The sequence below is a fragment of the Moschus berezovskii genome, chromosome 20 (genome assembly GCF_049115385.1).
Source record: "Moschus berezovskii isolate FMDL1 chromosome 20, NW_MosBer_1.0, whole genome shotgun sequence".
Lineage (NCBI taxonomy): Eukaryota > Metazoa > Chordata > Mammalia > Artiodactyla > Moschidae > Moschus > Moschus berezovskii.
The window spans coordinates 46,530,877-46,556,364 of NC_142479.1; the positions used below are offsets into that span (position 1 = coordinate 46,530,877).

At 55.2% G+C, this 25,488-nt stretch overlaps 2 protein-coding genes across 2 annotated transcripts in view; both read right to left on the reverse strand.

Moving 5' to 3' along the window:
* Positions 1-433: 433 nt before the first annotated feature.
* Positions 434-18,586, reverse strand: ALKBH5 (alkB homolog 5, RNA demethylase). Its single transcript, XM_055407458.2, has 4 exons — positions 17,081-18,586; positions 9,596-9,676; positions 2,795-2,950; positions 434-2,052 (listed from the first exon to the last, which is right to left on the reverse strand). Exons 1-4 carry the CDS (start codon positions 17,848-17,850, stop codon positions 1,875-1,877), a joined length of 1,185 nt encoding a protein of 394 aa, XP_055263433.2. The 5' UTR covers positions 17,851-18,586; the 3' UTR covers positions 434-1,874.
* A 4,790-nt stretch (positions 18,587-23,376) lies between these two features.
* Positions 23,377-25,488, reverse strand: part of MYO15A (myosin XVA) — a 46,374-nt gene continuing 44,262 nt past the window's right edge. Inside the window, exon 65 of the mRNA XM_055396663.2 lies at positions 23,377-23,926. Coding sequence (XP_055252638.2) covers positions 23,825-23,926 — 102 coding nt within the window. The 3' untranslated portion in view covers positions 23,377-23,824. The remainder of the gene's footprint in view (positions 23,927-25,488) is intronic.

Below are 25,488 nucleotides of genomic sequence, written 5' to 3' on the forward strand. Positions count from 1 at the left end.
CTTAGCCAGCACACAGCAGGAATTCGACAGTTTGTTCAATGAACAAAACTACTAGTGCATTTGGTACAACGGCCAGGCTCTCCCTGCCTTTGCTCATGTTATTCCTCCTCCACTGGCCCACAGCCTCTCTGATCACTCCAAAAGACAGGCATCTGCAATTCAACAGAGCAGGATCCCGGCTCCTGTTGGTCCACGGTGCCCACAACGGGCATCTGGACACAGGGGTTACAAAGTTCATCCTCACTGCAGTTTGAGAAAGACAGTGGGTGAGCCGGTCCTCAGCCCTGGGTCAGCAACTACTCACCGCCTCTGGAGCCCTGGTGGGCAATGGACTCTGCCCTCCCACCCCCTTCAGGGTTTCAGGGCAAAACAAAGGCATTAAGGAAGAAAGGCAAATCCTCTCTTACAACAGCATCAGACAACCGTTTCAAAATATATTAGATTTGGTTTTTATTGTAGAGCACACATATCAGGGCAAAGTGCTGCACACACAACTACAAATCATTTTTGGGAAAAAAGCTGTAAAAAAAATAAAACTGCAACTGCTTTAGTTACGAAGTCCCAACTTGAGGAATCCACGCTGGCAAAGGAGTTCTGGCCCCAAAAGGGGCTTCTTGATGGTGGCTGCCCAGCTCTCTGCAGCCTTCTCTTGGACCAGCCCCTGTATGGGGCAGCCTGGGGACTGGGAGGGACTCCGCTCTCAGTGGGCCTGGGTCTTAGGCCTGCTGGAAGGAGACATTCCTAAGGAACCATGATCAGCAAAACCTTGCAGCTCTCAAGGATAAGTGGCTGGAAACTGCCAAAAACTTCACTTTTTTCCCCCTTTTGTTATTTTTTTAAAATCCCCTTCCCCAGGTCTGATGCCCAAGGTGGAGGAGGCTCCCGCCCCATCGGCAGGCCCAACCTCTGGCCCTGGATGCATGCTGCAGGAGGGCCCTTCCCATGGGGATGACACAGGGAGAAGGCCCACACTGGTCGATGGACTAGAAAAGAAAAGGAAAGGAAAAAGCCAGGAGGCCAAAAGAAAAAAATGAAAACTCAGAACAAAAGAAAACAAAACCCTACCACACACCACAACAATTTTCCATACCCCAAACGCTAGACCTGGAAGGACACCAGTCCCTCCAGCTAGAAACAACTCCTAAAACTGCCCAACATGGCAAGTCTATAACTATTTCGTACAATCGCACGCATATGCTTGAAAGGAGCGACCAGCAAAGAGGCGGGCTCCCAGCAAGAGGTCAGGACCACTGCAGCCGGTTCCTTGGCAGCCAGGGACCCATGGGCAGAGCAGGCCAGAGGGCATGCAGAAGCCCAAGGTCTCAGCCAGTAACAGCTCTAGGGCAGCAGGGGCTGACACCGTCCAGGCTTCTGCTCGTCATCCCCCAACAGCTGCAGAAGGGGTATCCACATGAGCTGCTGGGCCTGGAGAGCAGGTGAACGGTGGGAGGGCAGCAGGCCCCCTGCAGAGCCAGCAGGACCTCACCCCAGTGCAGACATAGGTGGGCGGAGAGGGAGGAGACTGAACTTCATTTACAACACTGAGAAGATTTACATTTAAAGCAAAACAAGAATTTTCTTAACCAAAACATCTCACTGCTTTTAAATAACCCAGCCTGACACAGCTCTCCACACCTCTACTGGCCCCTCCAGTGTGCGCTTCTGTGCCTACAGATGCCAACAGCCTTTCCATCCAGGAGGAAACCCAGAATAAGAGAACCAGGCCCTGGCCAATCCCGTTCTTCAGCCTTAACAGGCAACAAACCAAGAGGAAAAATACAGAATCAAAAAGGGGGGGGGGAGAAAAAAACCCTCAAAACAGAACAAAAGGAGGGGCAGCTAGTGAGGATCACGCAAGTCCGGAGGCGATGGCCTTAGTGCCGCCGCATCTTCACCTTGCGGGCAGGGCTGCCCGCTGCCTCCGAGCAGTCCTCCCCAGGCTCGTAGGACTTGCGCCGGTAGTTCTCGGAGCTGAAGCGGCCCCCTCGCCGGTGTGCGGGCAACAGCACAGACCGCCGGTTCTCCTCCTTGTCCATCTCCAGAATCCGAGGCCTGTGGGGAAGTGTCGGGGAAGCGTTACCCAGCCACCCCAGCTGGTCGGTTCTCTGTGGGGGCGGCACTGGCAGAACCACTGCCCCGTGTCCTGGCCCCACGAGGTGCCAGTGCCCCCAAACCCAGTTTCTGAGACATTCCCCAATCACCCTGTGGGGTCTGCTGGGCTCTAAGTCTGTACCCCAGGACACTGCCAAGGTTCCTGGACACAAGGTGGCCTTCCTATCGCAGCCATGAGACCCTGCCCAGTCCTGCCACCTCCCGAGCTTCTGTCCTCAGCGGTCACTCTCCCTCTCTGCTCACCAGCCCCACTACCCGAGGAACTACCAAGCTCTTCCTGTCTTGGGATTTCAAGCCTACATGGCACTTTCTGACCGTACTGCCCTTCCTACACACCATCCCATCCTCCAGTCTCGGTGTAAACAGCTTCCTCAGAATCCTACTGGGAGGAAACCCTGCTCCGCAAACTTCCAAGTCCCTCACTTCCCCTTGAATTCCCAGAGAACCCACAGGAGCACCTCAGCATGTCCTGAGCAAGGGGAGGCCTGCAGCATCCCCACAGGAAGGTAGTCAGGGCTTAGCTGGGAACGCCACCAACTGCAGCAAAGCAGACAGAAGGCTCTGAAAAAGTGGACGATGGCAGGCTCTGAACCACCTACCCCAGACTGCCCACCCATCTCACTCTGCAGTCAGGTGGTGGCACCACTCTGCTGGCCTGCATTGAGGGACCACAGATGAATACCTGTGGGCAGCATCGGGGTCTGCCTTACGGTGGGACCGCTTGGGTTTCAGAGCGGGGTCCCTGTTGTTTCCCGACAGACGATCTGAGGCATAGCTGGGTGGCAGCACGGAGCTGCTCAGGGACTTGGTTTCCAATCGGGGTGCATCTAATCTCGTCCTGCAAAGGAAACACAAGTGGGGTCACCCGCGGGCCTCTGGGGAGGACATGGCCCCATCAGACCAACTCTGGCCAGGCTAGGTGAGGCCAGCACTCTCTGTTTTGTGCTCCGGTCTCCTCGTGGGTCAACTAGGGACTGGTCCAGCTGACTTGCAAAGACCCTGCTACCCCAGGGGAAGGACCCCAGGGCTCTCTCAGCCAGATTGGGCGGCCCCAGCTCACCCACCTCAGGCCTAGAACCCCTCCAGGGATGTGTGCTGCACCTGCCAGAGGACTGGGGGGCCCACTGGTGGGCCCCACACTCCCAGACATGCCCACCCCTGCCTGGAGACCCGACATGGAAGTCCCCAGGTCCAGCATGTGGAAGGGCTGGAAGGGAACAGAGGCAGAGCCCAAGGTGGCCCAGGCCTAGCTCCACATTCATGCATGGCTCTCGTCCCACCACAGCCACCTGGTAGCCACTGCTGGTTCCTAAACACTGACCGAGCCAAGGCTAGAGGTCTTCTGAAGGCAAAGCCCCCACTGAGCACTGGAACACAGTGCCTAGTCAAGGACGCAGGAAGAAAAGATGGAGAAGGTGGGTTGGGGGCAGCCCAGGGCAGCGATCCAAGTCCTTTATCATGTCAGGCCAGGAGGAAGTTGGTGTGGGAAGCCTCCAAGAAGCCCAAGGTCTTTTGCATGATCAGGAACAGCCAGCAAGTCAGGTGGCAAGAGAAGCCGGGGGCGCAGCTGGCAGGAGGCCCTGAAGGTACCTTTGCCATGGGCTGCTGGGCACAAAGGACAACTGGGTCCTGAAGAAGGTGCCGTAGCCAAGCAGGGCTCAAAGGACAGCCTCCCAAGAACACTGGGGAAAAGAGCAGAGGGGAACGTGAGAGCTGCCTTGGGTTCTTGGGAACAACTGCATCCAGTCCTCACAACAGACAGGAAAACTGGGTCAGTGAGGAGGGAGGTCATGTATACCGGAAGTCCTGAGACAGTGCTAATCTGGGTGTGACTCCAGGTCTGGCAAGCAGGAGCCACAGGGCTCCAAACCTGGGCTGGGGTAACTCTCTGGAGGTCAGCAGGGGATGCCTTTGTAGCGGAGAACCAGTATTCTGATGTCATCAGACCCAAACTGGTGGACAGGCAGGCAGGGCCAGTGTCCCTGTCCCTTTGCTTTGGCCTCTTAGATGGAGGAGCCAGAAGGGCCTGGCTGTACTGACTGGCCCACCGGTCTCAGCCTCCCCTCTGGGGACCCCAGGCAACAGGACCTGGTAGCAAGAGGAAGATGCAGCCCTGAGGCTGCCCTCAAGAGTCACGTTAGTTACATCCCTCCCCTTCTGAGCAAAGGCTTCTCTCAGTTCTCAGGGTCCAGAGACCCAAGACAAGCTGCCTCCTTCAAGGCCAGGGGCACTGGGAAGAAGTGGTGCTGGGCACCCCCAACCGAAGAGTGGGAACCAAAATCACCACTGACACTAAGACACGCGCCCCTACACTGCTGCCCTGGTGCTGGGAGCACACACCCGAGCAGAAAAGTCTGTGTGGGCAGGACTGAGGGCCCAGGACCACCAGGTAGTTTCGTCAAGTGAGTGCAGATGGCCAGAGAAGAGTCTGGCCCACACCTCTGGGGCTAGAAGGCACACCCCGCCACGCAGGCAGGGCTGGCACTCACTGAGCCTATGGGCCCCACCCTTCCTGAGCTGCTGTGACTACAGCGGCCGGCCTGAACAGTGGGGGGCCCTCACCATGGGCCCACAACCACTGGGGCTGTGGGAAGACAGGTGGGACCAGCTGGGAGTGGACACCAATCAGGGCCAAGGGCCAGCTCTGTCTCTCTCTAGCTGCCTGAGAGAAGGAGAAGAGGAAAGGGCAGCTTCCCACACCCACACTCCACCACCGTCACATCAGTCCACAGGGAGAGGGTGATCAGAGGTGGCTCTACCAGGAGCCAGTCTCCCCACCCACTCTGGGGATCTATGAGCTTGGGGCCCTGAAGGGCTCCTGACACTCCCTAGAGGCTATGACAAGTACATCTCACAACCGATGAGGAGTTCTATTTCCAACAGCCACCAAGCTGCAGGAAGCCAGGCTAGAGCCAGACCCCCAGCCCAGAGCCCACCAGCAGTGCACCTTCAGAGCCCACCCCTCTTAAAGGGCAGCCAAGGCCAGGGCACAGGCCAGGGTTCAGTGCACAGAGCCACAAGCTTGGAGGCAGAAAGCCCAGTTCTAGCAGTGAGGTCTGCGCCTCCTCCAGTGGTAGCAGAAACAAAGACCCTCCTTATGGATCTGAGTCAATGTCCAGGCGTCACAGCAAGGCACCCAGGTATGTCAGGAGAGTTCCCAGGACAAAGCATAGATTGGGTGTAGGTACAGGGGAAACCAGAACCAACAGAGTATGACCAAACATTAATGGAACATGTTAACACATGACCTGAGAGGAAGGGAGAGGGCTGATTGTCCCAGGCACTGCCCTCAGATTGGGGAAGAACGCAAAATCAGAGACCCAGTCAGTGGACTCAGTCCACAGCTGCTATCCTGAGGTGCCCCTGAGGCCCAGGTGGGCTCGCCTCACTGTGGCAGAGCTGAGACCGGTCCCTGGAGGTGGACGACGGCTTCTCAGAGGGAAGCAGGCTGCTCTTCAGGCCCCGCTGCCAACCACCTGTGCCACAAAGCCTGGCCTTTCCAAGGGTGCAAGGAGACTGAGGTAGCGAGGCAGGTGCGTCTGAGTGTTCCTCATCTTCGAGTGCCCCTCATCTTCGAGTGCCCTGGCTGCTCTAAGCATCAGACTTAGTCCATGCCCTGTCCCTCCCCCTAGCAGGACCACCAGCAGTCCTCTGACAGGTGCAGCAGTCTGCTGTGGTCAAGGGGCCAGAAGGATACCTGAGCAGTTCCCCAAAGAGAGAGGCAGCCCAAGCACATACACAGTCTTGGGCTTCCAGCAGACTGCCCCCCAGACCCAGGCCTACAGAACATCCAGGCTCTGAGGGCAGCTTCCTCCACTCATGCAGCCTGGCTACCACCACGCCACACCACACGAGCCTAAGCCAGAGCCCCAGGAGGCAGGGCTTCACAGAGCCCAGCCACACTACAGGGCCCAGATAATGGGCACGCAGTGCTCCCCCAGTTGAAGCCCTGTTAAGGGCTTCCTGCCCGCCTCCCTCAAGACACAGGCCTCCCTGCACCTGGGCTCTCCCTCCTCCCACTGCACCTGCCTTGAGCACAGCATCCTTACCACGACCCCAACCCATCAGTTGGGAAACCTGCACTGGGCGGGCTAGGAAACAGTAGCATGCCAGGAGGCTGGGGGCACCAAAGGGCTGAACCAACCTGCAGCTGCATCCTCACCCCACATCCTGGAGGATAGCCCACTTGCCACTAAAAATACCCTCAGCCCCCAGTTCTCTACTAATACAGCAGACACAAGAAAGCCCTTCTGTATGAGGCTCCAGGCTCTCAACTCACAGCACCCACCCCAGAGTGGGGCTCAGGGTGCTCCACTGTGCAAACCACCACCAGCCACAAGAGCCAGCACCAGGAAACCAGGGTCCAAGGCCACACTCAGCCATTTACTGGTTGTGACCCCAACACATTACAACACTGAGCTGCTGCCTGAGGAACGCACTTAGGGAGGGTCTCCGAAGGTCACTCCCGGCCTCCAGGCAAGAAACTATGACACCACGTCCTATGTGAAGACTCAGCATCACCCACCTGCAAAGGAGCCGTGTTTTGCTGAATCAGAAAGCACCTGGCACCACCTGCCCACCTCCCCCAGGAGGCCTTTAGAGAGACTACCCCAGTGCTGACTAGCCTGAAGTGGTGACAGAGCCCCCAGGCCCACTCTCAGCAGCGTGTGTGATCTTTATCCGAACCCAAGAGAAGGCAGGGCTGGCTCCCCCACCTACCTACAGGGAGCAGGGCGGGGCTCAGTGCCCAGAACCCACTGAGGGGGCCTCACTCAAGGACACCCACCAAGGCCACACCTGTGAGCCCTGGCAGCGCCGAAGCCAGGATGTTCCCCTCTCCATCAGGTCACCAGCTTGTCCTTTTCCACTTGGTGCTGCTCCTCACTGGCCAGAGCTGTCCTCTGGACCACCTCAGCGCCAGGGCCCAGATGAACAGGGCTCTCCCAGCCTCCTTTGATTTCCGAGTGTCAAAATGGCTGACCTTTGAGTCTTGAAGGACAGCTAGATTAACCAACTTTCAGTGTGTAAACATGGGTCATTTGGGTGGGGAGTGGGGTGGCTGTGGATCAGAAGGTGAACGTGTTCGAAGGGAAAGTAATCCCAACAGAGGCCGCTGCTCCAAAAGCCTGGGATATCAGCTCACAGGCCATTCTTGGAGCTATGGGTCCTTTAATGGCAGCGAGGAACAGACAATAGCGAAGACACTAAGAGAGGACCTGACTCTCACTCAGCAGGTAACAGCGCGGCCCTGCCTCTTCTCTGCTCCCCAGGTTGGCTGCTTACAGGTGGGCATTGCACACCTCAGCAGCCCTGCACATCCACCCACCCCTTTCCATCCCTTTTCCAACGTCTGTGCTTCTGTCCTCCAGCCCAGTCTCTGGCTGGCTTCTGGGCCCACTCAAGTCAGAAGGTCAAAGAATCCTAGTCACCCACAACAGCCATTCTCCAAGGTCAGAACACTGGCAAGGGCTCAGTTGGCCAAAGAACGTAGACTCCTAGTCCACCAAGCCTGAGCACACAGCTCGGGAAGCTAGGTACAGGAGCCACCACGGGAGGAAGGATGACTCGGACTCTGGCCACCTTCACCTGCATCTCCAGTGAAGATCTCCCTGGACAGGCTATCATGATGAGCTGGGAGGGACAATGGGAGGCACTGTGTTGGTTCCACTCCCTCCCACCCCCGGTTCCCAGGCCAAACCTATCTCCGGCTGCTGCTCTTGGAGGTCCCAGGCACATCTGACAAGAAATCACTGGGGAAGAAGGCCAGAGAGGAGCGACACTCAGCTGCCTCATTTTCAGGTCATGGGTTCTGAAAAATGCTGGGAACCGCAGGAAACACAAGCATAAAGACAGATGAAAAACCTTCTTCCAATGGATTCTGGGAATATCCTCAGGCTAGAGGAGAGAGGCTGCCAGGCTGACCGCTGTCTGGTGCTCCCCTTGGTGCCCAGTGCTCTGCCTGCACCATAGGACTGTCCACAGCTCCATTCTACAGATGATAGACTCAAGGTTCTGATTTGGCAAAGTGGCAGAGCCATGCCGAAAAGACAGCACCATCACAATACTCTGGAGTTCTGGACTCAAAGGGCCAAGATGGTGAAGTTATAAACTGAAGTTAGAAAGAAAGATGGTAGGCCAGAAAGTGAGGATGTACAGTGACCAAAGAAGAAACAAGTTGAGCATAGAATAGATATGATGAGTCCATGCTGCCGTCAGGAAATGAGAGAACGGAGACATAAACAAGGGGGACAAAACAATCTCCTGCAGAAGATCCCAAGTGGACTTCAAGGAGGTGGCACTCACCCCCCACTCCTCACGTGTGGGCCACCTATAGTGATGTCCTCACTGAGAGGACAGCGTTGACAGCGGGGCAGCAGTGACTCTACAGGCAGAAACCCAACATCACCACCTTAGCCAGGCGCTTGAGGTCACTACGGACAATGGAAGGCCCTGTACCCGGGACGTGATGTGACAAGAAGGGCACTGCCCCTCTGTGGCCTTCTCAACAAACCCACAACCAGTGTGACCATGAGGCAACACTACATACTCCCCAGCTGAGAGCCTTCTGCCATATACCTGGCCAGTCAGTGTTACCACGAATAAGATTAGTGTTATTACAAGTCAGGCAAGTCTGAAAAGGTATCACAGCAGGCGTGACACAGAAGTTTGACATGACCACCAAATGTCCTTCTGGGACAGAAGAGATGTGAGGAGGAACCAGGACGTGTGAATAAAGGATGGACTTGAGTTAATCGTCCAGGTCATTACTGGTTTCCCGACCGTGATGAACATGCCACACTGACGTGAGACGTTACCAGGAGGGGACAGAATGCGCTCTGCTGTCTGCATGGCTCTGTAAATCTAAATCTGTTATAAATAATAATGTTAATTCTAAAAAAATAAGGCAAGTAATAGGACTTTCTGTTCCAGCCTAGGTCTACGCAGTGGCCCCACCCTGCTCACTGATTTCCACATAACCTGAGCAATCAGTCAGCCTCTCAAGATGCCAGACTCCATCCAGGGAGGATTGTCTTGACCCAGCGTCTCCATGGCTCAGTCCAAGCACCGCTTGAGCACACACACACAAAAGTGCTGGAGATGCCAGGATTGGCCATGTTGATCACTGCTTCCCTGACCCCCAGTCAAAGAGGAGGGACAGCCACAAGGCATGTGCCTGCTTAACACGCGGCCAGCCACTTACCTTCGTCCCCTCTCCTCACTCCCTGCTCCTCACAGAAGTGAAAACCCAGGCAACTTTACAGCAAGCTGCTGAGGCACACCTAAAAATATTCAGTGAGACGCACAGGCAACAGATCGGAACCAAGCAGGAAGGGAAAGGAAGAGGTGGGAGAGGCAGGATCTAGAGGAATACTCCCCAAACCCTGTCTCAAGACCCAGGTCACAAATCCTGGGAGTGTGTGCTTTTGCTCAGCCCTCACACTGAGGGCTACTGACACAGGGAGCCAGACACCAGGGCACTCACTTCCTGAGGATGATGACCGCTCTGCGCTCCTTGATGTCCTGAGGCCGGATGCAGTGGGTGATTTCATCAGCAGCGTATCCACTGGAAAAAAACAGCATGTGAGCATGGATGGACAACCAAAGATCCCAGGGGTGAGGGAGCAGAAATAGGGTCCTGGTCTTACAGCCACCCTCCACCCCCTTACTTAAGAGGTCTAAGGATCTACACGGAAGGAAATAATGTGTTAAGTTTCATATTTCTGCCCAGAAATCATTAACGGAAAACCTGGGGTGAGGTAAAGGTGGGTCTTGAAGCAGAAGCCCAGAAGGAAATCTCCTTGCACAAGCAAGAAGCCCTTTTAGAGGGCCCCCAAGAGGGCACACCTTGAGTGGCTTGGAGGCAGGCAGACTCAGACCAGACCATGGGGAGAAGCACCACCGCCCCTCCCCCCACCCTAGCCCTGGGCTGGCAGAGGTGACCAAAGCAGACACTGACAGCACTGAGTCACCAGAGAGAACTATGGCAAAAAGAGAATTTATCTACTTGGAAAAAAAGCTTTCCATAGCCTTCTTTTTAGGGGATCCAAAATCGTGATGACAGCTGTGTTTGGAATGTTTTAAGAATTCCCATCACACTCAAGTATCTATTTTCATCAAGCTACATGATTTTAAAAACTGCTCAGACCAGTGAGTGTGGGTAGATGGCTGTCCTCTTCACAGCTAATGTCTCTCCAACTTGGAACTCTGGAAGCAAACTCAGCTCCCTGAGCACATGCCCTCACTGGGGGGCTGGCAGTCAAAAGGCACCTGCACCCCAAGTTACCCAACTGAGGACAGGGAGTGCCACAGCCAGAAAGACACTCAGCTACAGGCCTCCTCCTCCTGCTCAGGGTCCCCTGGCCTGCCCTCCCCCCCCAATCCTGTGTTCAGCAGCCAGTCAGCTCCTTCTCAGCTGTCAGAAACAAGGCAGGCCTCTGAAGGACTTCTCAAAATGGCCAGGCTGCCCCGACTTGGGCAAGAACTGGATGCAAGAGCAAATGAAGTCCAAGAAAGAACCACGCCTGATACGAAGATCTGATTTGAAGCCATGTGGAAGGTGGAGGAAAGGACCCTTATGTTAGGATTTTCCCCTCTGAGCTGCTCCTCAGTCAGTTTTTCAATTTTCTCTGTAAATAACAGTCCCAGGAGAAACTACAGACAAATATCCACAGGCAAATCAATCTGAACACACTGATGAGTTTAAAAAAGCACTGGTATGTTAAAGAATCTGAGAATTACTACTGCAAAAGAATCTGCTGATTTCATTTAACTGAGCACTGACCAAAGAACGTTCTCTCAAATAACACCTATTAATATCTGGAGGCCCAGAGAGAAATGCCATACAGGATGGCATAGCTGAAGGGACCTGGGAAGAACCTGAGCTCTGTTGCTCAGCTGAGGTGCGTGCTGGGTTGAGCCCTCAGTGCCTCCGTGTGCAGGGATAACAGTAGGTTCTCAGGTGCTGGTGTGGTTGTGTTCTATGACTTATGACTCCTTAGTGGTGACTCACGATAAGATTTTTAAAAAGAGGTCAGTGCCTCCTCTCGTCCAGCGGAATTATGTCCTCGGTCTTCCTGGTTGGCACCCTGGAGAGTAGTGGGAAGCCCACCTGCAGGACGACTGTGAGAATTCAGTTAGACAATGTGGAGGTGCCTGGCACCCCACATGTACCAAGCAGCTGACACCAGCCAGGGGCCCTGGACACCTAGATCCAGGCTCTGCCTGCAGCAGAGGCCTCCTGGGCCCCCTCCCAGAGCTGAGAGCTCTACACCTGGTCTTGTGCTCTCCTGTCACTCCACTTTGGGGAAGCACAGGTACAGGCTGTGAGACGGTCCAATGTAAATCCAGGACTTTCCAAAAAGCAATCCAAGGCCATCTCTATGGCCGGGATCTGCAGTACTGGCTGCAGGCAACCTTCCTTGTGCTAACAGGAAGGACCTAACCTGTGCTAACAGGTTAGTGCTACTAACCTGTCTGACTTGGCTACAGAAGCTGCCAAGGGCCCTGCCTTCCCATCTTCAACAAGGAATTGCATCCCATAACACAGAAGCTGCAAATCCAGATGCTGATCAAATTTTACCTGTCCTCACCTCCCAAAGGCTTCAGAAAGAAGAGCAAGCCAGGCCAGGTTCCTGTCACCCAGCCCAACCTCAGAACTAGGACAGAGGTGGGATTGCACGGACTTCACCTCAACAGCTCACTAGCACTGGTTTTCCCGAACTTCTGGCAGCTGTGACACAACCTACTGACACCTCCTCAGTATCAGGCTCTACTGGAAGTGGGAGGCTCAAAGTCCTGATCAATGGAAGCTCTTCAGTCTGAATTTCAGCAGAAATGGTTCAGCAGAGACCAATACTGCCAAGGAACCTATTTGCTACAAGAGAAACTGTTTGAAAGTCCCATTCCACCAACTTGAAATTTAATATGCCCTGGTTCCAGTCCTACCCCTGGCATGAAGGAAAGTGTTGGCGCCTCCCGCCCTTTGTTTTCACAGGGAAGGTAGAGGAGGAAGCACCTCAGGCTGGTGTGCACCTGGACAGGGCCCCTCAGGCCCTCTCTACGCAGCAGTGACCAGTGCACCCCCAGCACACAGAGCCAGAGCCTGGCTGCCACCTGTCACATTGCACCTTAAGAGTGATTCTTCAAGAGTCTCTCCTCCCTTGGGAAGCTCTGCTCAACCCTCTAGGATGGGTTTCCCCAAATCGCCCACCCAAGTCTCTTGACTACTACTGTTTAGCCTTGTGGCAATTGTCTTCCCTACAAGACAAAGCTCTGCAAAGGCCTTCCACATCTCTGCATGCAGCAGATGCTAAATGACATCTGTGTTGAGCTCAACGCTTCTACTGTTCTGAAGGCTCAGAGACTGTGATAAGTCAGTCCTTCCTCAGACGATTAGGTGCAGGTCAAAGAAGGAGTCTGGAAGACTCTTTATGAGGCATTGTGCAGGACTGGATGCCTCTCCTCAAGGGGACAGCCTTGCACACAGATTTATTAAGGCACAGTTCCAAGCGGGCTGCCATTCACCATCTACTAGGTGTTTTGCCCAGGGCAGACAGAACCAGAGATGGAGGGACTGCCTGATGACAGCCTCCCTCCAATGGAGGCCAGCTGCTTTGGCAGCCCTCATGAACCTGCCTCACCTGTGAGAGGCCTACAAGACCTCCCTGAGGCTTAGGGTGGCGGGAGGGGAGGGGCAGCAGGCCAGCCTCCTGGGCACAGGAGCAGAACTGTGAACTCAGGCTCAAGTTATAACCACACCTGAACCCCCTAGAAGACACATAGCCAGTGTGATGAAGCAGTCCTGGGACTTTCTGAAACCAGAACGAAGGCAGTCAACCCGCTCCAAGTCCCAATTCTGTACACATCAAGGTATAAATAGAACACAGCTGAGCACAGAAGCAGCTCATCTCCAGACGCTCCACCAAAACCTCAAGCTTCAGTAGTGTGAAAGAGAGTTAATCTTCCATAACAGCTCTAGGATGTCAATAGCCCTACAACGAGGAGGCAAACTAAAGGCCAGAGAGATTAAGTAATCTGCCGAAAGGCAAACAGCTAAAGTGGCAGCACTGGAACTCCAACCAATCTCTTGGTTTCAGTGTCACCACTATGCTGGTTTTTGCTTTTTGGGTGGGAGCGTGGTGGGGAGACAGAGGAAGAAAAGCCCATTTGTGTTTCCCAGTGACAAGGCCCAGTCTGTCTGGGGGGCCTCACTGACCTCAGCAAAGGATACAGGTGTTCCCACCACTCCCAGAGAAGAAGTCTGCCTCTGAGTAGCTAGCATCAGCCACACACCAACTGCCCAGCTGAAAACGGCTCTCTAGAGCTTCCGCTGAGCTTCATGACTGAGACTGTCACCAGTCCGCCTGCTTCCTTCCCTTTGCTGCCCTCTGCCTTCTAGTCAGGCCTGGGAGAACCAAGGCCAGCCAACACCCCTGGCCCAGAACTTCTCCTGAGAATAAACAGCCCGGACTTCCTCCTGAGGTCCCTCCCCCTCTCATGGAATCAGAAGACTCCACACAAGAGATGTGGCCCAGACCTATCTGCCCTACATTCCCGACTATTTTAAGCCAGAAAGCTAAATTTTGCTTTCAACCAGATTAACAAAATCAGTCCTCTGCCCAGAACTGACAGGGTGCCCACTCCACCCAACGTCAACTGTTATCTGGAGGTCACAGGCTGTGCTCACCGCAGCATGTCTTATGGCCGGGCGACCCTGCCACCTCAGACAGGCCTGGGTCTTCGGGCATGTGGCCATCACAACCACAACCCAAGAAGCAGTGATTAAAAATAGTGCAAGTAAGCAATAAGCCTTGTAATTATTCTAGTTAATCCAACTGAAATCTGTTTTAATCTGCCATTTACTATACAGAGAACAGGAGAAGGAATATGGGATGAACTGATATATAAAAAAGAGATAAAAGACATTTATTTCCCTAGAGAACCACGTTAAGTGAGGACCTATTGAGGCCCAACGTGGAAAGGTTACAAAAGCACTTCCAGAAGGGTCTGTGAGGCCTTGCTCTAAATGCCCACGTTTGGACACTGCTGAATCAATGTTTGCCACACGCTGAAATCCATGCCGACAACTGTTAAATACAAAACTGTACTCCTGTCTCGTTGCCTTGGACGGGTACACCCCCCCACTGCCTTAAACAACACAAACCTGAGTCAGATGAGAGTGACTAGAACCCTCCCCATCTGTAGAGAACCACTGTCTTCACCAGCCCCTTCCTATGGGCAGCTCACAGAGCGGGGCTGGGATACACACTGGGAAGTGAATGCAAGCTCCTCTCCCACCAACCTGGGGAAAAGTCCAAGCAGGACTTGAAGAGGCACCACCAACAGGCAGGTGTTCACCCACCTGCACAGCAAGCAAGCTGAGAAAGCTAAATGAGCAGGTGCTGGAGAACTTAAATTGGAGGTGTCCAGAGCCCAAGAGTAGTGGCTTTCCACTGGGGAACATTTTACCCGCAGGAAACATAGGGCAACATCTAGAGATGGTCTTCGCTGACACAGAAGGTGCTTCTGGCCCCAGTGGACAGAAGGCGGGAATCCTGCTAAACATTCCACACCACACAGGACAGCCCCCAGCAACAGGTAATGAACCGGCCCAGATGCCACAGCACTGCTGCCAAGAAGCTCTGACCTACAGCTTCATCGAGGCAGCTGCACCAGAGCCCCCGCCCTCAGGTCCAGGTTGGCTCTGAGGACTATAATGCGCGCCATCTGCCCCTAGTCAGCCTCGAGCCATAGCTCCTCACCTATAGCCACTTCCCAAGTGCTCACTCCGCCCACTCCTTCTCTGCTTGGCTTACTCCCAGTCACCTCCAAGTCACCCTTCAAGCTGCCGCTTACTTCCTCCTGAAAGCTTTCACCCTCCAGAGTGGATTCCTGCAGTTACCTTCCTATGCGGTCACTAACCGTCTGTGGCCTCCCCTGGGCCAAGAGTTCCATGAGGGGAAGAACCCTGTTAAAGGCTCTCCCACAAGAAGCAGGGGAACACTTATCCTGTTTATGAAAGAACCCGGGTAAGGACCCACCTGATGCCAGCCCCTCTAGGAGACACTAAATCACCAGATTTAGTTCTAACAGGCCTTGGAAGTTGGCATCAACCCCACTTAAAGGCGTAAAAGCCGCTTGGAGAACGCCCACAAGATGCCAAAGCAAATGAGAGGACAGCTGGGTTCAAAGCCCTGGGGCAGCACTTTTCAGGACAGGGCTGAGCCTCCCACGCTGACTCCTCAGCCAAGTAAGAACCCAGGAGGAAGAGACTTGGAAAGCCTCAAGACTGTATACTCTTCTAAGGAAAAGATGAAGAAAATTTTCCTGGTGATGCAATCCTGCTGCTGATCACTAACAGACCTGCACTTTAAGAACTTCAAACTTCTCTTCAATACAGGGAGTGCGTATGTGGGAGGAAAAGGGACTCTCAAAGTCACAAACTGCCTCTTGTGCCCCTACCCTTTACACATCAGACCACTGTGAGACCTTGAGCTGACAAGCCAGAGATTCTGTGATTATGTGGGACACGACTGAAGTGACAGCAGTAGCAGTAGCAGCAGTATCCCATTAAGAGACCAAATGGCCCTTGAATGAAACCCTTTTAGGACAGAGAGCCCTTCAGTGAAGTCAGGCACCAAACTGCTTCACACAGGAGGCCACGTGGGAGAGTCTGCCCTGGAAATCCCATCCTACAGGGCTCCACCAAGACTTCAATCTGGAAGCACCACACAGATCTGAGAAGCTCGGGGTCCAGGTGACAAGTTGGCACCTGAGAAGTAAGTGGCCTTCTATCTTTTGATGCACTATGAAGCCAAAGCACTGCTTCTGCGGCTACTAACTTTCCCAACTTTCCCTTGGGGAGACCTTGGTATCACTCAGCTCTGCTGCCATTCCTAGAATGGGAAGCAGCCTCTGCTGCTCCCCTCAATGAACACAGAAGACTTGCCTCATGATGTTATGCGAACTCCAGCGACCGTTACTGCCCATGACCGTGGCCTATGGCACTAACTGAACTTCAGAGGTAAAGCAGCTCACAACAAAACCACAGTGTGTCCTGATCCTGTACTAGAATCTGGTGGTCAACCAAGCCGCTCTGAATAGCTGCAATCTAGCTCTCCTAAGAGGTTTTGGGGATTACTTAAGTACATCGCTAGATGTGCTTGTTTCAGTACCGGAAAGAAGCAGCTTTCAAATACATTTTTTGCTTCATAGAAACAGCAAAGGTGTTCCAGCAGGCAATCTCCTCCCGGGGACCAGGGAACTGAGGTAATTCTCAGCAGGATCCCGGTCTGAAAACAGGCCAAGAGCCCAAGCTGTGCTGACACAACTACACAGCCCAACACCAGGTAAAAAGACAAGCTTTACTGTGTTTCATCTGGTCCTCATTACAAGCACCACATCTTACAAAGCAGCAGTGGGCTCTCCTGCAGCCAAGGGGGGGCTGCGTTTTAAGTCTGTTCTCCTGGCCTAACCACTGGTGTGTTCGGCTCCAGGGCAGCCACTCCCCCTCCTGGGAACGGAGAGCGCCATCAGTTAAATCCTCCTGGGGCCTTTCTCTGTGAGGATCTCCTCTGTTAAGGAATCAACGAACACGTTCTCTGATAGAGAAACAAAAAACAGTAGACTTGGGATGACTGTTAGGCAGTAATTCCAACAAATTTTCTTAAAAACACACACACTTGGAGCTGGAGACCCCAAATAAAAAGTGACTTGTTCAAGTCAGAAACGTTAAGAGACTCCTGAAAATCAGCCTCTGGAAAAATGGCTTTAGACTAGTTCTCGGGTCAAGTCCTCGATCTCAAAAAGGTGCCCCGGGGGATAGTTTTCTAGTTCCGCCACTCTTACCGCCCGCGTTTTATACGCAGACCTCGTTTCCCCACTCCCATCCCCACCCCGCACACAAAAGCCGGGGTCAGAGGCGGAAAGCGGAGGCTCCCGTGGCCGCCCCCTACTCCCAGACGGTTACCTGAGCACAGTCACGCTCCCCCTGCGCACTGGCAGGGAAAGCACGGGCTCCGACACCCGGATAGGCTTGAACTGGAACTTGCAGCCGAAGCAGAGCGCGGAGTCGCTGAAGAAAGACACGGACACGATGGGGCGCTCGAAGATGTGAATGGGGTCCACGTGGGACACGATGCAGCCGCCGGGCTGGTAGTCGTTGATGACGGCGCTGTTGACGAAGCCCTCGGGGATGACGCGGTGCTCCACCAGCTTCTGGATGACCAGCTGGTGCACCCACTCGGGGATCTCGTCCACGTCGCCGGGCGGGTAGAGGCGCTCCTGGCCGGGCCCGCGCTTCTGCAGCTGCGCGCCGTACGTGTAGCCCTCGCCGAAGAAGTACTTATTGCGCAGCGGGGCCCGGTCCACCGTGTGCTCGTTGTACAGGCCCTTCTCGGCGCGGGACACCACCTCATCGATGCGGGCCTCGATCTTGGCACACTCGTCCTGGCTGAACAGACGCATCTGACGGATGCCGCTCTTCACCTTGCGTGCCTCCTCTTCCTTCTGCAGCTGCTGCTCCTCAAAGTCGCTGCGCTCGGGGTCCGAGTCCTCCGGGTACTTGCGCTTGGCTCCGGGTGCCGCGTAGGGCTCGGCCGCGGCGGCGGCGGCGGCTGCAGCAGCCACGGCGGCGGCGGCGGCGGCCGCGGCCTCCCGGCTGCCCGCCTTGTAGTTGTCCCTGGACGTCATGGACTTGAGCTTCTCCCGCAGGTCCGTGTAGCCGCTGGCGGCCGCCATGGCCCACGCCGCTGCTCTAGGGCCCTCCGCTGCGGGCGGGGCGGCCGGGCATGGCTCTGAGGGACGCGCCCCGGCCCCTGGCCGCAGGGGCCCTCAGCGCCAGGCCCGCGAGCGAGGCCGCGCGTCCCGGCTGAGGCGTCGAGGGGCGGCCTCAGGGGCTGCGGGTCATGCAGCGGCGGGGGCGACGGGGCTTCCTCCTCCTCCGCGTCCGGGGGGGCAGGAGCGCCGGCAGGGCCTCATGCCGCGCAGGGCGGCCACTGAGGCTCGGCCCGACTCCCGGCCGGACCCTCAGACGCCCGGCCCGGCCCGCACTTTAAAGCGCTCCTCACGACGTCACGGCCGCCCGCCCGACGTCCGCCAGCGCCGCTCCTCAGCGGGCTGCTCCAAGCGCACGCGCAGTACAGCCGGCCACCGCGGCTCCGCGCGCACAGAGCATGCGCGTGCGTGCGGCAGGGTCAGCGGAGAGGTAAGCGCACGCGCGGACGAGAGCCGCTCGCTGTCCGCCGCCCCTCCCCCACCCGCTGAAGGGGTCCGCGAACGCCCCAAACAGCAGCCTGCCTCCTCGCCGCGCCAGCCACGCGGCCGAAGGGCTCCCTCCACAGGAATGCGCTCACGCCATCAACGCTGTCGCCACGCTGCGTCACGACATCGTCCGAACGCCCAAAATCGCTTCAGCCCCCAGCGCGCAATCACCCGGGAACCGCCACAAGCAAGGCTGCCCGGGCACCGCCCCTTTGGCGCTTCTGATTCTGTCATTGGGGCACCCGCCACGGGCTGGGCGGGACCAGACGGCAGCTTCCGGAAGCCGGTTGGCGCGCGTGCCTGTCCATCCGACGGTCGCCTTGGCTACTGCGTCCGTCCCCCTAATTAGCCGCGGGCGGGATGCAAGGACCCCTGGAGGATGACCGGGTGGCTAAACGAGTGCCTGAGTGGAGACGCGACCGAAGTGAATCCCTTTACGCGCAAGGGAACGCTCGGATTGCTGGGTCGAGAGCCCCAGCCGAGCGCCCTGTCCGACAGCCGCCGCCGCAGATGCCACCCCCCCCCGCCGCCTCCCCGCGTGGACGTTGTCCGAGTCACGTCCAGGCGGCGGCGCGTGCGCGGCCCTCCTGGGCAGGGTGCCCCGGGGATGGCGGGGAGCCGGGACTAGAGCGCGGACCTCGGACCCGGGAGTCGCCGCTCTACCGGGCGCCTAGCCCTTTGTTCAGGACCCCCAGGCCCCGCCTGACCCTCAGGCCTGCTCGCGTGATCACGCTCCTGGGCCCAGTCCCTCCCACCCGCGCCTTCATTGTGGTTTTCGGAGGCTCAGTTCACCCCTCTAGCAACATGCCCAAATTTTCTCTGGAGTGAAATGCATCTTGGGTTTCGTAGTCTCTCCTTTCTGACTGTTGTGCGCTCGCCACATTGTCCCTGCGCCTTCTCCACCCACCGTCCCCGCTGGTCAGGGCCTGAGCTCCGGACCCTGCGACCCGGCAGGCGTGTTTTTGGACCTTTACCTGCAGCTTAGGACCCCGACAAGGTCTGGAGGCGGGAATGACATCAGTGCCCACACGTGTGGTGGGTGCGTGGCTGAGATGCAGTCCCATCCTGTCCATTAAGCAGAGAGGACCACGGCTTCCGTTTTGGGCCTGTTTCCACGTTCTAAACTGAGGGCCTAACGGTCTCTGCTGAGAAGTGGGGCCTGTCATGGGGTAACTAGGCAAGGCCAGGCCAGCAGGGCCAGTGGAATGGGAAGGCCTGGACACCTAGGACTCCGGCCCTAACCCCCTTGCAAGCAGCAGCAGGTGTAAGGGAGATGGGACGGGCATGGAGCCTGTAGGGAATGGCTCCTGCCCTTTTCTGACCCAAACTGGTGGGCATCACTTGTAGTAGTGGCAGGAAGGCAGTTGCACGTGGTAAGAAGGTGGCCAGTGGGCAAGGCCAGAGCCAGGGAGCTAGGCTTGGACTCCAGTCCTGTCTGGGCCATTCTAGGTGAAGGCTTGGGTAGGGCCCCTTTACCTGCATACTAGCAGTGTGGCTGCAAGGGCTCAGGCCCTTCAGAAGCCCAGCATCCACCTCTCAGCCACCCTCCAAGAGGGGGCATCGGATTTTGCTTACACACCTAGTGGCAGGGAGTTCACTACCTTAGTCATCAGAAAGTCCTGCCAGAGCCCCCCAGTGCTCCAGTCACTGGGAAAATGTGGGAGTCACCTCCTCTTCCAGGGCTCCCAGACACCCCCTCTGGGTGGCTTTCCCATGCTCTGCAGCCAGGGCCCTCCCTTGTCCCATCTGAGCCTCAGTGGGAAGCAAGAAGCTCTGGAACAAGACTGCCTGTGTTTGCCTCTAGGCCAGGCCAATTAGTGGCCCTGGGGTCACAGTTACCCCACAAAGACAGGACGAGAGTGTGTCAGGCTTCCACGCCTCCCAGACGTGTCTCCTGTTCTCACCCCACACCAGGCCAGGCACCTGGGGCTGGGTTCCTTTGGTTTTTGCTATCCCCACGACCACCTGGAGTTCCTGTCTTCCTGGGTCTGGGGAACACAGAGGGATCTGACTCTCCTGTCACCCCTGAGTTTTCCCACTCTACCTCTTGGGGTCATTAGCTCTGATGAGGGCTCAACCTGCTGCTGCTGCCACAGAAGCACCAGAAGAGCTGTAAAAACAGGAGCCTCACCCTTAAGGCCCAGATCCTAAAATTCCAAAGCTCTGGTGTTCTGGTTATCTGATTCTGTGTGACAAACCTCTCAAAACTCAGACCTGTCACCACCCAGCACATGAATCTGCAGTGTGCCCAGGGTTGGGCCCGGAGGCTCCTCCCTGTTCCATGCGCTTCAGCTGGGGCCTCACATGGCCTGCTTGCATTCTGCAACCCAAGAGGCCTCTCACCTGGGCAGAGCCACTGACCATGAGATACTGTGAGCAACTCCCAGTGCCTGGCATTTGCCTAGTATGCAGGGGGTGCTTAATAGGTACTGAATGAATAAATCCTTCCTCTGACACTATGGCTCCAGCTGATTACGACCCCACACACCCCCCCAGCCTTCCTCTCCCAAGCCTAGTGCCCCACTCCCCAACAATTTCCTCAAAGCACTAGCACTCTCCAGCAACATTCATTCAATTCTTTCATTCACGTGACAAATATTTTGTAAGCACTTACTCTGTGTTAGGCATTGTCTTAGGCTTTGAAGGATACAGTAAGGAATAAACACTGTTTTCTCTGTTTAGAATGTTCATTTTCCTCTCCTCCATCTATTCCTAGCCAACTTCTACTTATCCTTCAAAACCCAGCCCCAACCCCAACATCCCATTCTCTGGGAAACCTTTTCCCAGACTTCTGCCTCCTCAGCCACTGACATGTGGGACATCCCTCTCTCTACTATACCACCCTCAAGTCTTGTGTGGCCCATCCCGTGACAAGGACCTGGGGTTGGGACTACCCAAAGTGGGGGAAGGTTGAGAGACAGGGGCCTGCAGGGAGAGGTAAGGATGGATGTCTCAGCTGACAGCTCTGTTCAGGAGCATAACTGGGCTTTCAACTCCTGCTGCCTCCCTCAGGCTCATTTTCCAGTCACTCAACAACTGTATACCAGAAAAAAATTCAGAGAATTCCAGAAAAACATTTGCTTCATTGACTACACTAAAACCTTTGACTGTGTGGATCACAACAAACTGTAGAAAATTTTTCAAGAGATGGCAATACCAGAACACCTTACCTGCCTCCTGTGTTGTGATCCACACAGTCAGAGTCTTTGGCGTAGTCAATAAAGCAGAAGTAGATGTTTTTCTGGAACTCTCTTGCTTTTCGATGATCTAACAGATGTTGGCAATTTGATCTCTGGTTCCTCTGCCTTTTCTAAATCCAGCTTGAATGTCTGGAAGTTCTTGGTTCGTGTACTGTTGAAGCGTAGCTTGGAGAATTTTGACATTACTTTGCTAGCGTGTGAGATGAGTGTTTCCCCATCTATTTTCCATGAAGTGATGGGACTGATGCCATGATCTTTGTTATCTGAATGTTGAGTTTTAAGCCAGCCTTTCACTCTCCTTTTTCACTTTCATCAAGAAACTCTTTGGTTCCTCTTTGCTTTCTGCCATAAGGGTGGTGTCATCTGCATATCTGAGGTTATTGATATTTCTCTCAGCAGTCTTGATTCCAGCTTGTGCTTCATCCAGCCCAGCATTTTGCATGATGTACTCTGCACGTAAGTTAAATAAACAGGGTGACAATATACAGCCTTGTATACTCCTTTCCCAATGTGGAACCAGTTCGTTGTTCCATGTCCATTTCTAACTGTTGCTTCTTGACCTGGAAAATTCTTCAGGAGATGGGAATACCAGACCACCTTACCTGCCTCCTGAGAAATGTGTATGCAGGTCAAGAAGCAACAGTTAGAACCAGACATGGAAACATAGACTGGTTCCAAATTGGGAAGGGAATAGGTCAAGGTTGTATATTGTCACTCTGCTTATTTAACTTACATGCAGAGTACATCAGGTGAAATGCTGGGCTGGATGAAACTCAAGCTGGATTCAAGATTGCCAGGAGAAATATCAATAGCCTCAGATACACAAATGACACCAACCTTATGGAAGAAAGTGAAGAACTAAAGAGCCTCTTGATAACAGTGAAAGAGGAGAGTGAAAAAGTTGACTTAAAACTCAACATTCAGAAAACTAAGATCATGGTATCCGGTCCCATCACTTCATGGCAAATAGATGGGAAAACAATGGAAACAGTGACAGACTTTATTTTGGGTGGCTCCAACATCACTGCAAATGGTGACTGCAGCCATGAAATTAAAAGATGCTCCTCGGAAGAAAAGCTATGACCAACCTAGAAAGTGAAGTGAAGTGGAAGTTGCTCAGTGGTGTCTGACTCTTTGTGACCACATGAACTGTATAGTCCATGGAATTCTCCAGGCCAGAATACTGGAGTGGGTAACCTTTCCCTTCTCCAGGGGATCTTCCCAACCCAGGGATCGAACCTAGGTCTCCTACATTGCAGGCAGATTCTTTACCAGCTGAGCCACAAGGGAAGCCCAACCTAGACAGCATATTAAAAAGCAGAGACATTACTTTGCCAACAAAGTTCCATCTAGTCAAAGGTATGGTATGAGAGTTGGACTAGAAAGAAAGCTGAGCACTGAAGAATTGATGCTTTTGAACTGTGGTGCTGGAGAAGACTCTTGAGAGTCCCTTGGACTGCAAGGAGATCCAACCAGTCAATCGTAAAGGAAATCAGTCCTGAATATTCATTGGAAGGACTGATGCTGAAGCTGAAACTCTAATCTTTTGGCCATCTGATGAGAAGAACTGACTTACTGGAAAAGACCCTGATGCTGGGAAAGATTAAAGGCGGGTGGAGAAGGGGATGACAGAGGATGAGATGTTTGGATGGTATCACTGACTCAATGGACATGAGTTTGAGCAAGCTCCGGGAGTTGGTGATGGACAGGGAGGCCTGGCGTGCTGCAGTCCATGGGGTCGCAAAGAGTCAGAAACGACTGAGCGACTGAACAACAACAACTATATGGAGAAAAGGCTGCCAGGTGAACCTTTTATTTGCATTGAAATGACCAAGAGCCGTGAATCCAAGCTCAGCAGCAGTACAGAGGGCACCCGGGATGGCAGGGGGACAAATGAGGGGCTAGGACAGGGAGATGGAGCAGATTTGAACATCAGACCCCAGGAGAAGTGAAAGCAGGTTCAGTTTGCCTAGGCTTCTGGTGTGGGGCTACCATGCTGCCGCAGGGGTCAGGGCAGGGCCACAGTGGTAGGTGGCAGGAGAGTCCATTGGTCAGTCCCTAGAAGTTCCTCCTGCTATCTGACCCCAGGTTTGCATGCTGTAACTCCATCTCAACTCTCAGTTGGTCTTCTCAGGTTCCTGGGGACTTGGGCTTCTCCACCTACTGCCTCTTGGTCTTTCCTAAGGTTCTGGCCCAGTAGCTCCCCTGGGACACACAGCCAGCCTCCTGCCAGAGGGGGCCTGGGGGCTGAGTCAGAGTAGTGTGATCTCGCTGGGGGGCAGCGTGAGCCGCTTCTCACGAGCACTGAGCAGGTTCTCCACATGCACGGCCACCACCCGACACAGCTCCAGGCCCTGCAGAAGAGACATGATTTAACACTGCCCAGCTCTCCTGTGGGGAGAGACATGGCTGGGAGAGAGGTGGAGGCCAGACTCTCCCGGGACTGGGGCCCCACCCTTGTCCCCACCTCCTCAGGGCCCCTGGAGAAGCTCTGGCAGCTGGAAAGGAATTCTGGGCTGCAGGCGGGAAGGGGTGAGCCAGGTGGAGACCCACGCATTCACCAGCTCTGCCGCATGTAACCTGGGCCAGTTACCACACCCCCGTCACCCTCAGCAGCCTTATCCCTGGGGTCTTGGTTTCCCAGGGCCTGCCTCACAGGACTGTGGCGAGGATGACATGAGACTTCAAGACATGTAAATCCTTCACATTTAAAAACTATTAGCCCTGTCGATAAATGAGCTGCCACGGTTACCACCTGGTACCCACGGCCTAGAATGAACTGGGCCCCAGCCTCAGGGCTCCCGTGGGTGGGGGGAAGGGGGTGCTGCAAGCATGTGGAGAAGCCAGAAAGGCAGCCTCTTCCTCCTTCTCCTCCATCCAGCCACTTCCTAAGCATCCACTAGACACTGAGCACTGTGCTATGGACACCATGTGGACACAACCCTTCCCTCCTGGGGCTCACGTTCTACTGGGGAGATGGACAACCTGAGAACCAATAATGAAGTGACTTCCAAGCATTATGAGACCTACTGAGGCAGAGAGAGTGAATTATCAGGAGGATCAGGGGAGGCTTCTAGAAGGAGGTGATGTTTGTGCTGAAACTGGAATAAAGGGAGGGAAGAAGCCCTGTGATGCAGGGGGAGCGTGTCCCAGGCAGAGGGGACAGCAAGTGCAATGGGAGGGTGTTCTGGGGCAGGGAGGGGGCAAGGGGGGGTGGCGGAGCTGAGGTCACAGAGGCAAAAGGAGGAGGGGGCAGGGACAAGGACTGCTGGGTTGGGGCCCAAGGACCTGTGAGGGTTGGAGGTGAGGGCAGAGGCCTAATGGCCTCCAAGAGTGACACTGAGGGAGAGGGAAATAGGAGGCTGTCTCACAGAGCAGCTGTGGCTGTGGAAGCCTCCCCTGGGGGGAGGGCCCGGCCTTGCACCAGTTAGAGGTCATCCAGGGGAGGGGGCTCCAGAAAGGGGCCCAGGAAGCAACAGATGGGCAGGTCTGAAGAGGTGGGGTCTCTGGGGGAGTCCAGGAAACAGGCTGAGTCCAGGTGAAGCCAGGATCAGGGTGACCTCAGAGGGAACAGGACTGGGGGGGCGGTGGGAAGCAGACTGATCCCCAGTCAAAGGCCCCCCCAGGAGCACGGCGAGGTGCCATGCTCTGGCCTTGACCCTCAGGGGCAGGGCTAGGGTGGTGGGAGCCCCTGTCTCGTGCCCTGGAAAGCAGCCCAACTAATGTAGGCCCTGGCTTGGGGTGGGGGAGTTCTGGGCCCACATCTTGAGGCGGGCAGTGGGCTGGCAAGGACAGACGGGTGGGCCCAACTCCATTCAGCCCCTTCTCTGGACCTCAGCCCCCTCTCCAGCAGGTGAGAACTCTGGTCTGGCCCCGCCCCGGGGGCTGCGAGATGTGGACATGGCTGACCTAGAGG

Excerpts from the sequence above, each read along its gene's own strand:
- ALKBH5 (XM_055407458.2), bottom strand. The coding sequence starts at position 17,850 with ATGGCGGCCGCCAGCGGCTACACGGACCTGCGGGAGAAGCTCAAGTCC. Across the intron at positions 9,677-17,080 it reads GGGAGCGTGACTGTGCTCAG|TGGATACGCTGCTGATGAAA; the intron begins GTAACCGTCTGG and ends GTTTTTTTCCAG. Across the intron at positions 2,951-9,595 it reads GCGGTCATCATCCTCAGGAA|GACGAGATTAGATGCACCCC; the intron begins GTGAGTGCCCTG and ends TTTCCTTTGCAG.